The sequence below is a fragment of the Lonchura striata genome, chromosome 5, assembly GCF_050655825.1.
Source record: "Lonchura striata isolate lonStrDom1 chromosome 5, ASM5065582v1, whole genome shotgun sequence".
NCBI classification, from domain to species: domain Eukaryota; kingdom Metazoa; phylum Chordata; class Aves; order Passeriformes; family Estrildidae; genus Lonchura; species Lonchura striata.
Genome location: NC_140707.1, coordinates 17,646,154 through 17,659,772, shown reverse-complemented (window position 1 = coordinate 17,659,772; position 13,619 = coordinate 17,646,154). Strand labels below are relative to the sequence as shown.

Here is a 13,619-nt window from a genome sequence, read left to right as displayed (position 1 = left end):
CTAATATGTCAGGAAGGCAGCACTACCAGATTCATGGTTGTTGACTAATGTTTGCAAACACGGAAATAAATTTAGGAATCTAGGATATCTAGTTATCAGATACACTGACATTCATCTGCAGTATTACCCACACTGTATCTCAATATTCTTGCTCGCAGACAGAACATAAAGGTCCTCCAAAATCAGAATTAGGCTATCCATAAAGAGACAAATCACACTTCACACCTTTAGAGCCACTGGCACTCTTCCCCATCCCTTTAATGTACATATTTCTCCTGAAAAAGCAGTTTTTAACTTATCTGTGAACATGCAGAACCAGAAAAGCAAGAGCTGGATGATCTACAATGCATTTCTAAACAGTGCTCACACCAAACCCCAGCCACTTCAAACAAATTATAGGTGCCTATCATTGAGCCAGGGTCCTAAGGTCTTCTCAGTATTTCAGATTGCTCAGAAGGTGATCCTTTGATCACCTGTATACAGTAATAGACATTCAAGAATCAATAGTTGTTAATAAAAGATTAGCTTTCTCCCAATCGATATGCACACACAACTATGAAATATTCAGCACAGGTATAAAAATGAGATCATAGCAAAATGAGAAGTGTTAATATGTTGTTTCATGGTGTATAATGTGCAGATTTAGATTAAAAAAAAGGAAAAAAACACAAGACATGCTAAAGCCTTTGTCACACATATTTCTCACTGTCAGAAAAGCCCATCAGATGTGAGAACCACGAACTTCATGGAAAATTTTCTGTTCAGCTTAACGAGCTTTATGGAATCCCTTTGTTTCATAACTCTGGAAATCATAAATCCAAGCAGCAAACACAAAGATTTGGGCAACAGCAGAGCAGCAAAGTGCTGCACATTTCACAGATACTCCACTCCAAAGTCATTAGGCTGTTTTCATCCAACATCTGCCTTTCAGGAGATACAGACCTGTCCAATCCAAATAAACACACTGCAAGTCCTTGTGATTGCATCCCAGATAATTTCCACCATTCCTTAAATTGAAGTCACAGGAATTTGGCACTCCTATGACCCAATGTGAATGGGCTCCTCTCCCTGTTTATGGGATTTCTTTGGGAGAAATGAATATGTATGTGCCACACCCTGCACAGTCCTGGTCACACAGGAGACACACACTGAAAGATACACACAGGCATATTGGGAGAGCATTTTTTCCTGATGTTTTCCAGCAGCCATGTGCTCATTGTTACTCAAATCAGACAAGCCACAGCATCTAATCAAGCACCAAAAGCAAACACTATAGGTATTCTGTACTTGGCAATTAGTCATCTGGCAGCTCTTCTTTGTAAGGCTGAATGATGTTTGGACAGAAAAAAGAGGACACGGCGGGGCAAATAGAGGACTCCTGTCCAGCATGGCCAGCACTGGGCTGGCTCCAGCAGTCTTTGGGAGCAGATATGAACACAGCCTGAGACTCTGAGAATCAGTGTGGGAGGTTTAAGCCACATCTGACTTGCCAACCTCACACACATTGCACCTCCTCTTAGCTGGGACCATTCTTGAGAGCACCTCCTGTGACACACATGAACATCTTGCAGTTCAGTGTGAAAAATACCTCTGTAAAGACACTGAAAGTCTGCAGGCAAAGACCCAGAATCTTTTCAAAAGAAGATGTGAAGTTAAGAAGAAGAGTTAAAAGTATTGCTGTACTGCTCAACCCCAAAACTAAAAATAGGCTTTTAGATTTCAGATGAGAAGATTACCTCATGAAAAGGTATTTCAAATATTAAAATGGAGTGCAAATACAAAGGTCAAAGTGTTCTCTCTGTTCACTGTGAATATGACAAGAGGTGACAGGCTCAAATTGTGGCAAGAGAGATTTAAGGGAGCCGTTAAGGAAACCTTTCTATATGGCTGAGTGAGGAGGACACACAAAAAGAGGATTAAAATTATTTCCTCATTGAAATTGTTTGTGTTTTTTAAGAACGGATAAGACAAAGGATGTTTTAGAGTCCATGGATCCTGCCTTGAGGAATGGTGAGCCTGATGCCCTTCTCTGTGATTCAGTTACTTCCTTGATTTAGTCGGAGAGTTCAATTCTGTGTCTGAAGAACAAAGAGTTTTTTACAAATGGTGTCTAGAAACAGAATAGAGATTGGAAAATTTTTTACAAGTTTGGACAAAGGAGATGACAAACCCTGGCAGTTCTATCTCCAAAAAGATCAGAACTTGATTGAGTGAACTCTTTCCCAAAAGCAAGTTGCACTCCTTAAGGCATTCAACCTTACCGTGGGAGCCGATGACTAAAACATGAGAGCTTTTTGCTTCCAGCCACTGGCATCGATCCTGCAGCTGCTACATGTTTGTGAGATAGCACATTCCCACTAAGAAATTAGTGTGGTGGCTCTCTTTCCATCCCTCACCTCACTGACTGCTCATAGCAATTGCCACATTTAGGAATCTAGAGTTCCTATGCCATAAAAATGGATTTAGTCCCATTGTATCAAGGAGAAATCCTGCAGTAAAAGAACTCAGGACAAATGCTGACCAGGAGACATGGCTTGTCCTTGATGTGTCTTTAGATAGACAGCTTCATTCATTAATCCTGAATGAATATTAAATCAATAATATTTTTTATGCTTGATGCTTAAGTTTATGCATAAGCATGAACATACATAGGCAAAACAATTTAAAATACTGCATTTTTATGACAGTTTATATACCAGCACAAAAGGCTGCAGCTAAAAAATAATGTAAAATGCTAATTATGCCTAAGTCAAGAAATACAACCATCAGCATGATTTGCGGTCAGCTGTTTAATTAATTTTAGTATTAATAAAGTTACAGAAAATCAATGTGTCAAAAAGACTTGAAAGGATTACCAACTACTCTGGACAAATTAGCAACACTTCCATGCCTAGGGCACAGGAAAGCACAAAGATGTTTAATTAAACTATTTACTAGTGAGGAATTTAAATCACTGTAAATATTGCATTTTTAGTATTTTTTTTCCTCAGATTGAATGCACTTAGGAGCAAATAATATTCCATTTTCTAACGCAATTTTTTTAAAAGGAGGGAATGTAAAAAATGTTGCAGCCCAACCAGTAAGCCCATAAAATGAAGGTGAAGTCACGAACAAAAGAATGTAGCATGGCATTTAAAACTAGAGGACTGGGGAATAATTCAACTCCAAAGCAACAAAAGATGTTACAAAACTGCATGGAAAAAGGAAGGAGAAGGTTTATAACATAAAGGCCACATGGTTACTCAGGGCTCATGCACACTGTGCTTCAATGAACTGCTATTGTTTCTTGTGAAAATGTCAATATATATAAAAATAAACCTCACTGTTCACTGAATTCTTGCTGCTCTAAGTCTGTGTTTTTCCCATATGCAATTTATCTGACTTTTTACTAGACTCCCCAATGCTTGCCACAGTCTTTGCATGAATTTGGGAAAAACACTCCAACTCTCTGTGCCTCAGCTTCCCTTTTCCAAAAGAGCAATTAAATACTTATCAGGCTTCAAAGGATGCATTGAGAAGCTACATTATCTGTGTTAGTTACACCATTCTCTGACAATACAGAAGAATTAGCCTTTTTGGTATTGTTAAAAACAGATCTTCCCTAGTGTCAGAACTCAAAATGTCCCTCAGACATTTTTGGATGTTCCGGGCCCAGGTCAGAAGCATTTGAGACCCTGGCAGGCAGCTGGAAACAGCTGTAATTTTGGGTTTGAATCATGGAATGATTTACCAACATTGCAGGAAGAACAAGAAGTCAAAGAAGTTTAGATATTATAGTAGAAGTAGTCACAAAGTAGAGGGAAGAATTTTTGAGTGCTGTACAGGGGGGTTTTGGTTTTGTACATGGGGCTCAGAGGTTTTAAGATGGATTTGGGATTTGTGCCTGGCCTGTCCTCCCTCTTTCTCCTTCCTTGCCTCCATGTTCTTGGTGATGTTGGCACTCACAGATTGGTTTAGAGCAGAAAAGCACCATTTAATATAGGTAATAGGCATTGGGGAAAAACTGCAAACATGTAACACGTAATGTACCATATAAAAGATAGAAAAGCACCATTTAATATAGGTAATAGGCATGGGGAAAACTGTAACCATGTAACACATAATGTACCATATAAAAGATAGAAAAGCACCATTTAATATAGGTAATAGGCATTGGGGAAAAACTGTAACCATGTAACACGTAATGTCCCATGTAAAAGACAGCAGCAGCCCTGGGTGGGAGAGAAGAAGCAGTCGGGAGTCAGAGAGGATGTCAGGGTGTGTGTGTGCCTCTGCCTGAGCTGTGAGCAAACCACAGCAGCCCCAGAAGAAAATCTTTTAGATTACTTGCAATAAACTGCCTTGAGACCGAACAACAGAGACTGCTGAGCCTTTCTTTGGAAGCACGGGTTGGAGGAGAGACTTTTCCACCACACGGAGCCACCCCTGACCCAGGGTGAGCTCTGGCACCCAGTGGCAATAGTGCACCAGTTGTCTCTCTGTGGGACTCATCTAAAGCCAAAAGGAATGTCACTGAAAGCTTTGTCCCACATCAATAGGGTTTGAGTTAAAACCTCAGCTGATGTGGAGTTGCTGAGGTTCTGTTTTGCTGGATTGATTTAATACACCTCCAGCCTTCTGTTCTGATGCAGGCAATGCCCACCAGCACACAGATAACCTGCTGCTGAACTTGGCCGTCAGCCCTCCAAGGGACTTGAAGCAAATCCTTCTACTTTTCAAGGCACCTCAGACTAAATCATATTTCCCTTCCCAGTTCTGTGAACAGAGCTGCAGGTCAAACAAAGGAGTCCTGCTGAACACCAGGAGCTAAGTCCTGCCTTGCCTTACAGCACTCGGCATCAAAGGACTCCGCTGAGTAGAAATCAGCGTAAAAATATCTTGTGTCTGCTGAGTTAACACAAGCAAAGTACCATCTATTCAGGGTGTCTCACAACCAATTTTCAAGTGCATCTGAAAATGCCTGAGGATTGTCCTGGAGATGTGCATGAAGGTCACAGTGAGGCTCCCAGGAAGATCATGGTGTGTCTTCAGTGTGCAGTGACAGAGTGGATTCCCAAGAAGCGAACCATATCTTGGCTCCAAGCAGAATCAGGAGTTCCAGCTCCACCTGAGGCCCGCAGCCCCAGTCAAACCTGTTGTGTTAAATATCTGATACCTAATCTATAAACAGCAACATAATTCTGACCCCAACACAATTGATATTTTCAGCATTTTTCTAGGCAAGTTTGGCAACTTTGCTGATGACACCAAGCCAGAGGGAAGGGATGTCATTCTGGAGGACCCTAGACAGCCTTGAGAGGTGTGCACCTCAGAACTTCATGATGTTCAACAAGGCCAAGAGCAATGTCCTGCACCCAGGCCAAGGTTGCATGCAAAGCAGTGTGACCAGGAGGTCAAGGGAGGTGACTGTCCCTTTGCTCTGCTCTTGTGAGACCCCACCAGGAGCACTGTGTACAACATAGGAAGGACATGAACCTGTTGGAGAGTCCCCCAGAGATGCTGCAGAGAGGCTGCAGAACCTCCCCTATGAAGACAGGCTGAGAGATTTCAGATTGTTCAGCCTGGAAAAGAAAAGCTCTAGGGAGACCTTCCAGCACTTTCCAGCACCTAAAGAGGGTCTGTAAGAACTGGAAAGAGACTTTTTACAGTGACAGAACAAGGGGAAATAACTTAAAACTGAAAGAGGGAAGGTTTAGATTAGACATTAGGAAGAAACTCTTTACTGCAAGGATGATGGGGTCCTAGAAAAAGTTGCCCAGAAAAGCTGTGGCTGTTCCATCCCTGGAAGTATTCAAGAGCAGGTTAGATGGGGCTTTGAGCAACCTGGTCTAGTGGAAGGTGTCCCTGCCCATGGCAGGAGAAGGTGGAACTAGATGATCTTTAAGATCCTTTAAACCCCAAACCATTCCATGATGTTATAAACAATTATGTAGTTATTAGGCAAGTGTATTGGATTTGTGAGGCCAGATTTTGGTAGCAGGGTGGCTACAAGTGTGACTCTTGTGAGAAGCTGCCAAAAGCTTCTCCCATATCCAGCAGAGCCAAGGCCAGACAGCCCCAGGATGGACCTGCTGCTGACCAATCAAGAATTACAGTAATGCCTCTTAGATTTAAGAAGAAAAAAAGAGTTATTGCTCAGATGCAATTGCAGCCAGAGAAGAGTAGGGTGAGGATATGGGAGAGGAGCAATCCTGCAGACAGCCTGGTCAGGGCTGAAGGAGGGGCAGTGCAGGGAATGCTGTTCATCCTCTCCAACAGGGCAGGAGTTGCTCCAGGTGCTGGAGCAGAGATTCCCCTGCAAACTGCAGTGCAGCTGGGTGAGGCAGCTGTGCCCCTAGAGCCCATGGAGAGCCCCAAGGTGCAGAGATCCAACTGCAGCCCATGGAGGAGCTCACACCAAAGCAGCTGGATGCCTGAGAGGAGGCTGAGAACCCATGGGAGGTCCATGCTGGAGCAGAATTCTGACAGGGATCTGCTGAGCTGTGGAAAGAGGAGTTCACACTGGAGCAGGTTTCCTGGTAGGACTTGTGACCCTGTGAGGAACTCACAGAGGAGCAGCCTGTCCTGGAAAGACTGCACCCCATGGAACAGTGGCCCACATTGCAACACTCTGGAGAGGCCTTGCCTGTGGGATGGACTCACGCTGGAGAAGCTCATGGAGAGCTTCTCCCATGGGAGGGACCCCATGCTAGAATAGGGAAAGGACTCCTCTCTCCTGATCAGTGTCACAGTGATCACTGACCATAACCCCACTTCCACCTCCCTGCACCGTTGGCAGGAGGAGCTCAGGAAAGAAGGAGGGATGGGGATAAAATGGTTTTAAGGTCTATTTTTGCTTCTCATTATCCTGCTTCAATTTTGTTAGTAATGAATTCAGTTATTATCTCTAATTTGAGTCTGTTTTGCCTGTGACAGTATTTGGCGAGTGTCTTAGGTTGCAAGATGTGGGCAGGGGTGTGTTTTCTATCGCCACCTGTTAGATGTGGGGCAGTTACCTTCTGTTAATTGGGCCACCTCTTAAAAATATTTGGGGCAGTTTTCTTTATCTCTTCCACAACCAACCCTCCCTCCAGAAAATATCTTCTGTTCATGGCCCTGAGTGTCCCTGCATGGCTGAGAAAATTCCATCATCCCACTGGGAGATGCTCTGCCCAGTGGGAGGAGCCAAGCATTCCTACCTGGATAGGATCTGAGATTTGGAACACCAGAGGCAACCTGTTCCCACTGGATTCCCAGAGAAGCAGCTTTTTTCTACACTGGATTCCCAGAGGAAGACCAGGCCCATCTACACCACCACTGGACCTTCAGAAGAAAACTCCACCCTTGTCCAGGATCCCTGCTCCAGCAGAAGCACAGCTGGCACTGCAGGAGCACTGCAGCCACCATTTAATGGGACTGCTGCCACCACCCTGACCCACAGGGTGTCAGGTCCTGACTCTGTCACTGTTGTTTTGTATTACTGCATTTTTATTTTATTTTTTTCCTGATAAAGAACTGTCATTGCTACTCCCATATCTTTGCCTGAGAGCCCCTTAAATTCAGAATTATAATAATTTGGAGGGAGAGGGGATTACATCCTCCACTTCGAGGGAAGCTCCTGCCTTCCTTAGTAGACGCCTGTCTTTTCAAACCAAGACAGTGAGTGATCTCTCCTGGTCTTTATCTCAACTAATGAATCTCTGTTATATTTTCTCTCCCCTGTCCAGCAGAGGGAAATGGTGGAGAGGCTTTGGTGGGTACCAGGAATCCAGACAGGGTCACCCCACTACAGCAAGATCCTGATATCCTTTAGAACAGCAAGATCTAGAGAGAGGTCTTGCATAAAACAAACCTGAAACCTATTCCATCACAGACCTGCCTTCACTGCCTGCTGCCCCAGACTGGTGTTTCCAGCTAGCAGCCAAATCTATCAATTCCCAACCCCAGTCCATCCCCAGAACAGCTGTAATGTTTGTTTACTGACCTCCCTGACCACCCAAGACCCCGCGCAGCGCTTCAAAAGTGCAAGTGCCACACCAAAATAACAGTGCTGCTTTCTGGAATGCTCATTTAGTTCACAAAGAAGTGGAAAAAGAAGGTCACTAGATTAGAGTTCAGAAAACAGCACTATCTTATCAATTGCCTACCTAAAGGCTTTATTCATGTCTTTTACAAACACTCTCGTTGATTCTGGATGCGAGGCCGGTAACCCGTCCTTTGAGATTGCCACTGCACTCCAGTAAAACTTGCTGCATTATTAGTATTATTATGGGGTCAACTACACCACCTTGAACCTGACAGGTAAAGCCCAGCAACAAAAATATAAAGTCATGAATTTTAGTAACAGCAAACAATTTGAACGTTTGTTCTAACCATAGCAGGGATATTCTGTGGTTGAGCTGCCTTTCACAGATAGGGGAGGGGAAGAAGGGAGGAGCAGGAGAAAGGGTTTCTGATTCTTTTCCCTTGAAAATGAGATTTCTCAGAACTCTTACCTTCTTCTATGCTTTAGGTACTACTTTTCTAATAACGTGCTGGAGAAGGGCTTGTTCTGAAAAGTGCAGTACATTCAAAACTGAATGCTGCCCCAGAAACCACACAGGATGGAAGTGAAGGGACTTAGGGGATAACCAGACAAAATCATTAGCTTTTCTTACTTCCCCTTCTCTACCCATACTGTAAATCAAATTAGAATAGAAACTCCAGACTAAGATTTATATTCTAAGACTTCTCCTAAGTAATATATTTCTATTTTGAGACTTCTAAATAATATATTTCTATCTAACATCTATTTTTTCACAGAATTAGAACACTGACCTTTGTATTTTGAAAATATTTCCTGGTTCTGTGGTAGATAAAGACTTGCTTTTTGCAAGTAACACACAAATATTTTAGTGACTCATTGCTTTGAGAAACCAAAGGTTAAAGAAATTCTGGGAACGTCATCACAGCAAATGAGGACTGAGAGTTACAGCACAGTCCACTATTGAAACATCATGCAGACCAGTAAAATATGGAGGTGTATTATTTTCACAGATAAAAACATCTGCCAGCACATGGTGCATGAGGAGGAGGATGCTTGCACAACTCTCACCCCATTTTGACAGAATGGGTACTATCTGGATGGCCAGATAACTTTCCATGCTATTTCTTGAAAAGATAAAACTTGGAAAAATGGGCTGAGACATTCTCAAGTCCAAAACAGGCTTCTTCATTTAGAAGAATGGCCATAACACATGAAAATACAGAATGAAAAATCACTTGGCACTCTCATTTGAAAAGGACTTTAAGCTTTATTATATAATCAGTGACTATTCATAGTAAATTCAAAAAAAAAAAAAAAAAAAAACACCAAGGAAATTCCAAATCAAACAAAATACAGTGTTCAAGCCCAATAGTGACCACATAAAATGAAATTTATTCTTTGAATGACTGCAAGATTTGAGGAAATTTTTGGTGTTCCATGCAGACACAAGAAGAAAATTGCAAAATTAGTCATTATTTTTTAAATGGCTATCGTAGCTAGTAAAGGCCAAGAATCTTTTTTGTGATCATTGTGATTGTCTTCGTAGAAAATGCCAGCATTATGCAAAGAGAGATGAAACCTACCCCCATTATTTTCTCTTCCTAGCAGCATGATATATGTGGCCATTACAGGTAACTTACAGCTTATTAAGATGAAAAAGCATTAGCATACTTCATTGAATGGCAGTGAGACATAGGAACTATATATTCTAGTTTCAAACTACAGAAAATCATATACATGGATTTTTAACATCATACCAGAGAACAGATGAAGCCCATCAAAAATAAAAGTATTATATTCTTATTGCGTAATTTATAAGACTTTAAAAAGCATAAAATGAAATAATGCACTTCTGAAGCAAACTCCCAGACTGCAATGTTAGAAGAAAGCAACTCAAGAGAACTTATTTTTCAACAAGCAAGCAGGGTAAAAACATGTGAGGATCAATCAAATGCTTTAAATCAGTAGATTCCAGCAAATGAGAACATCTGGAGCAGCAAATCTTGCTGCCAGTTTCAGAATGGACAAGACTGTGATTTACTAGAGAACAGATAAACAACCTGTCAGTGCCACAGGAAGAGATTGAAAAGCAGGTTCCTATTCCAGGGTAACTTTTCTTAATAAAACCATCTTTCACTCAACAAGTTAATTAACATTCAGTGCACAAAGCCCTAGGAACAGGTAAGTAGAAAACCACTAATGTGCCTTTCTTGGTGAACACAGGTTCAAGTTATTACTAGGCTGACTAATCTATCTCATCATCCCAGGTCTTTTGCTTATGTGAGACTGAATACTGATTATTTATTGAAGTAATCACTGCTTGATTTTAAGTCACAGGCAAGAGTTTAATATAACTATAGGCTTCATCCAGAATAATGTTTTAGTCACTCTGTCCATGTGACTGCATTTTCTGTGCAATCAGCACACCTCCCAACACAGCAGCTTCTTACTGATAACCACAGAAGTTCCTACCTCACAGTTGGAAACTATTATCCAAAAAATGTTTAGGGGGAAAAACTTTCAGCAACGTCAAACCTGTACAAATTAGTTTAATTTCATTAAGATCCAGTGTTTTAAAGAAAATACTAGAAGCAGCATACTTAAAATTCAGCAATATCCAAATTAATTTTATTTTGCTCAGTTCAAATTGACATAGCATTTCAGCAGTCACTGCATTCCTTTTATAAAGATAAAAACCCCCTCAATATCAAATTGAAACATTTCATTCAGCTTAAAAATTGTTTCTGATTTACACCTTCCACATACTTTTTACCTTTTGAAAGCTGAGGGATCAGCCACCAAGCATCTGCCTGCCCAGCAACACACAGAATCTGCTCACCTGCAAATGACTTTATGCCTTGATGAACTGGACTCAGGCTTCCCAAAACAAGATATCTCCTGCTCTATAGAAAAACTCTGCTTTAGGGTCAGCAGTGTACAAAATACATGCAATGCCATGGATGTGCCTTAAGCACTTCCATCTGAAACTTCATCTTTATCCTGAACCCATCAGAGTTCCTGAACCCCATACACACACAGTTTTAATCAAAACCCAACCCATCTCAGGCTGTCAGATTTGTCTCCAAATACATGGTTCAATAACAAGAAAAATTCTCTATTTCATTTGAACCAACAGTAACAAAATTTTAAAAACCTGAAGAGTAGCTACAGTCTATGGTGCCTGCTAAACATTGCTGTCAGTATAAGGGGAAGTTACTTCAGTATTTGCTGCCTGATTTTTTTTTTATTATTATTGGTTTTTTTTAATCATTACTATTGCTGCTAAAAGTCTGTTTAAGCATAATGCAAAATACAAAGACAGGATTAGTGCTTATATAGCACAGTATCTTAACTAAATTTAATATTATAACAAACATTTATTTCTAAATACAACAGGCAATGAACCAAGTTTCTCCTGATCTATGTAATGCACTGGCTCTGCTTTTTAACAGTGATGCCAAGAATTAAGTGTTTTTTGCAAGACAATAAACCTGCAAGAAACAGTTGTCTCTCTCATTCCATTATTTGTTCTTTTACCTGCTCTGGATTCTTTGTCTGCATGCACTTTAAGTGAACGTTCCCTCATTACTGTCAAGCAACTTGTCTGACTAACTCACACTTTCTCAGTGTATCACAAATACCTTGCTTTCTATACCCTTTGCATGCCTAATGATAGTGCCTTGCTGGAAAGAAAGGCACATTAGGAAATTAGAAGAGCATATATGGAAAGGAAAGAGTCAGATTATCAAAATCACTCTCCCCATCACTGTGAAGGTTGATACCTCACACAGCACAGAATTTAAGGTTTGAATCTGTCATGTCACACTGTAAAAGATCAAGAAAAACCGAACAGGAACAGATTACACTGAAATAATGATTCTTTGGGCAAAATAAAAATTAGCTTCCCAACAGCTATTTAGTATCAGCATCTCTCAAGAGGTGGGAAGGACTTTCCTGCAGTTTAATAAACTATGTAAAATTAGCTAAAAGACATGCTGTCATCATGAAAGTCAACATTTCCTATGACCTTCCCTAAGGATAACATGGATTACAATGTAGTTATTCCGGCCTGAAAATCGTTCTCATATTGAATATTCCTGTGCCATCTTTCCACTTCAGAGAACAGCTCAACCAACTCCATTCTAAACATGTGTCAAGCTGATTTATATCTGTTTCACTAAACCTACCTAATATTTTCCTCCTTTGCATGACAGGTGTACCATCAAAATAATCCCAAAATCAGACTTTCTGGAGCGTTGTCAGTGAAAGATGTTGTTCAGCTAGATAGAGTTGGGATGAGCAGTTCAGTAGCTTCTCACATTTTTCTGAGATTCCCAGAGAAGGTCTCTTAAAAACCCCTAAATGGAAATGAGTCCCCACCTACTTTCCACTATGAATTTTTAGAGCTCATTTTGCAGATAGAAATCTTTAAAAACACCAACTAGCTTCATTGTCTAATGCTATCCACTTGCTGTCTTTTCTAAACAACATGTCATAGTTATTGAGACATTAATTCTCAGCATTAACAACAATTTCCAAACCACCTAACAGTAACTGGATTTAAGAACTTTATTTCAGTTTTCCTTTTGCATGTTATCTCAGCTCTGTCCAGAAACCTTCTCCTGGGTAACTTCTCATGTTTCAACCCACTGACCAGCTCCAGACCACAGCTGAAGAAGTCATTTCTTGTCACAACACATGGATCTCAGCCCCTGCACCTCGCACAGGAGGCAGATGTGGGACACAAAGGGACTGTGGCTTGGCTGGACAGAGCCCTCAGTGGCCTCCTTCCAAGCTAATCCCAAAGGGCCCACCCAGGTGAAACATGGATGAAAAATCAAACCCCATAATTCTAATAAAGATTTGTAGGGAATGGGTGTGTTTATTTACATGTGGGGACTCATTGCCCTTCAATGGACATGCATACCTTTGAGAACTCTTGATCTTTTTTTATTACCCTTACTGATTTCTATATGCATAGAATTTCACAATAGGTTAATGCATATTCATTCTGCTGATTTCACATAACACTTACAGCTAGTTACACTTGTACTCAGTTTTTGTCAGAAAGTACAGAAAGAACTCATGGGTCACTCTGCCCTGTCTGTTTCAAGGTTCGAGGAGTCTTTCTTATCTCTTTAGTGTGGAAATTTGTATTATTTTTCCTTAGCTGGGGTAGTTTTGCTAGGGCTGCATATTAACCAGACTAAACAGCATATTTAGCAAGCTCAGAGCAGCACATTTCACCTAAATCCAGATAAATCTTCCCTCTGTCTCACAGCGGAGAGGCGCTTCCCACCACATTTATCTCCCCTACCTGTGCCTAAACTTCACCCTGGCTAGATGCCAGCTGCTGAGTGGCATTGGGGGCTCACCAGAAGGGTGGTGGCACACACGGGGCAGGGTGGCAGTGCCACTGTGGAGCTCACCTGTGCAGGAGAAGTCATCCAGGCGCACGTAGCCCGCCACGCAGTCGCAGCGGTAGGAGCCGGGCAGGTTGACGCACACGGTGTTGGCGTGGCAGTAGTGCATCTTGGCAGCACACTCATCGATGTCTGCAGGGGAGAACCAACCCAGGGAAGTCACAGTCAGGCTCGGTGAGATGGGTAACGCG

The 13,619-nt window shown here is 41.6% G+C and overlaps 1 protein-coding gene across 3 annotated transcripts in view; it reads right to left on the bottom strand.

The window, feature by feature from the left end:
• Positions 1 to 13,619, bottom strand: part of NELL1 (neural EGFL like 1) — a 286,520-nt gene that overhangs the window by 134,647 nt on the left and 138,254 nt on the right. For all 3 annotated transcript variants that reach the window (XM_021528531.4, XM_021528532.4, XM_021528533.3), the window contains exon 13: positions 13,435 to 13,560. In XM_021528531.4, the coding sequence (XP_021384206.3) occupies positions 13,435 to 13,560 (126 nt within the window). The remainder of the gene's footprint in view (positions 1 to 13,434; positions 13,561 to 13,619) is intronic.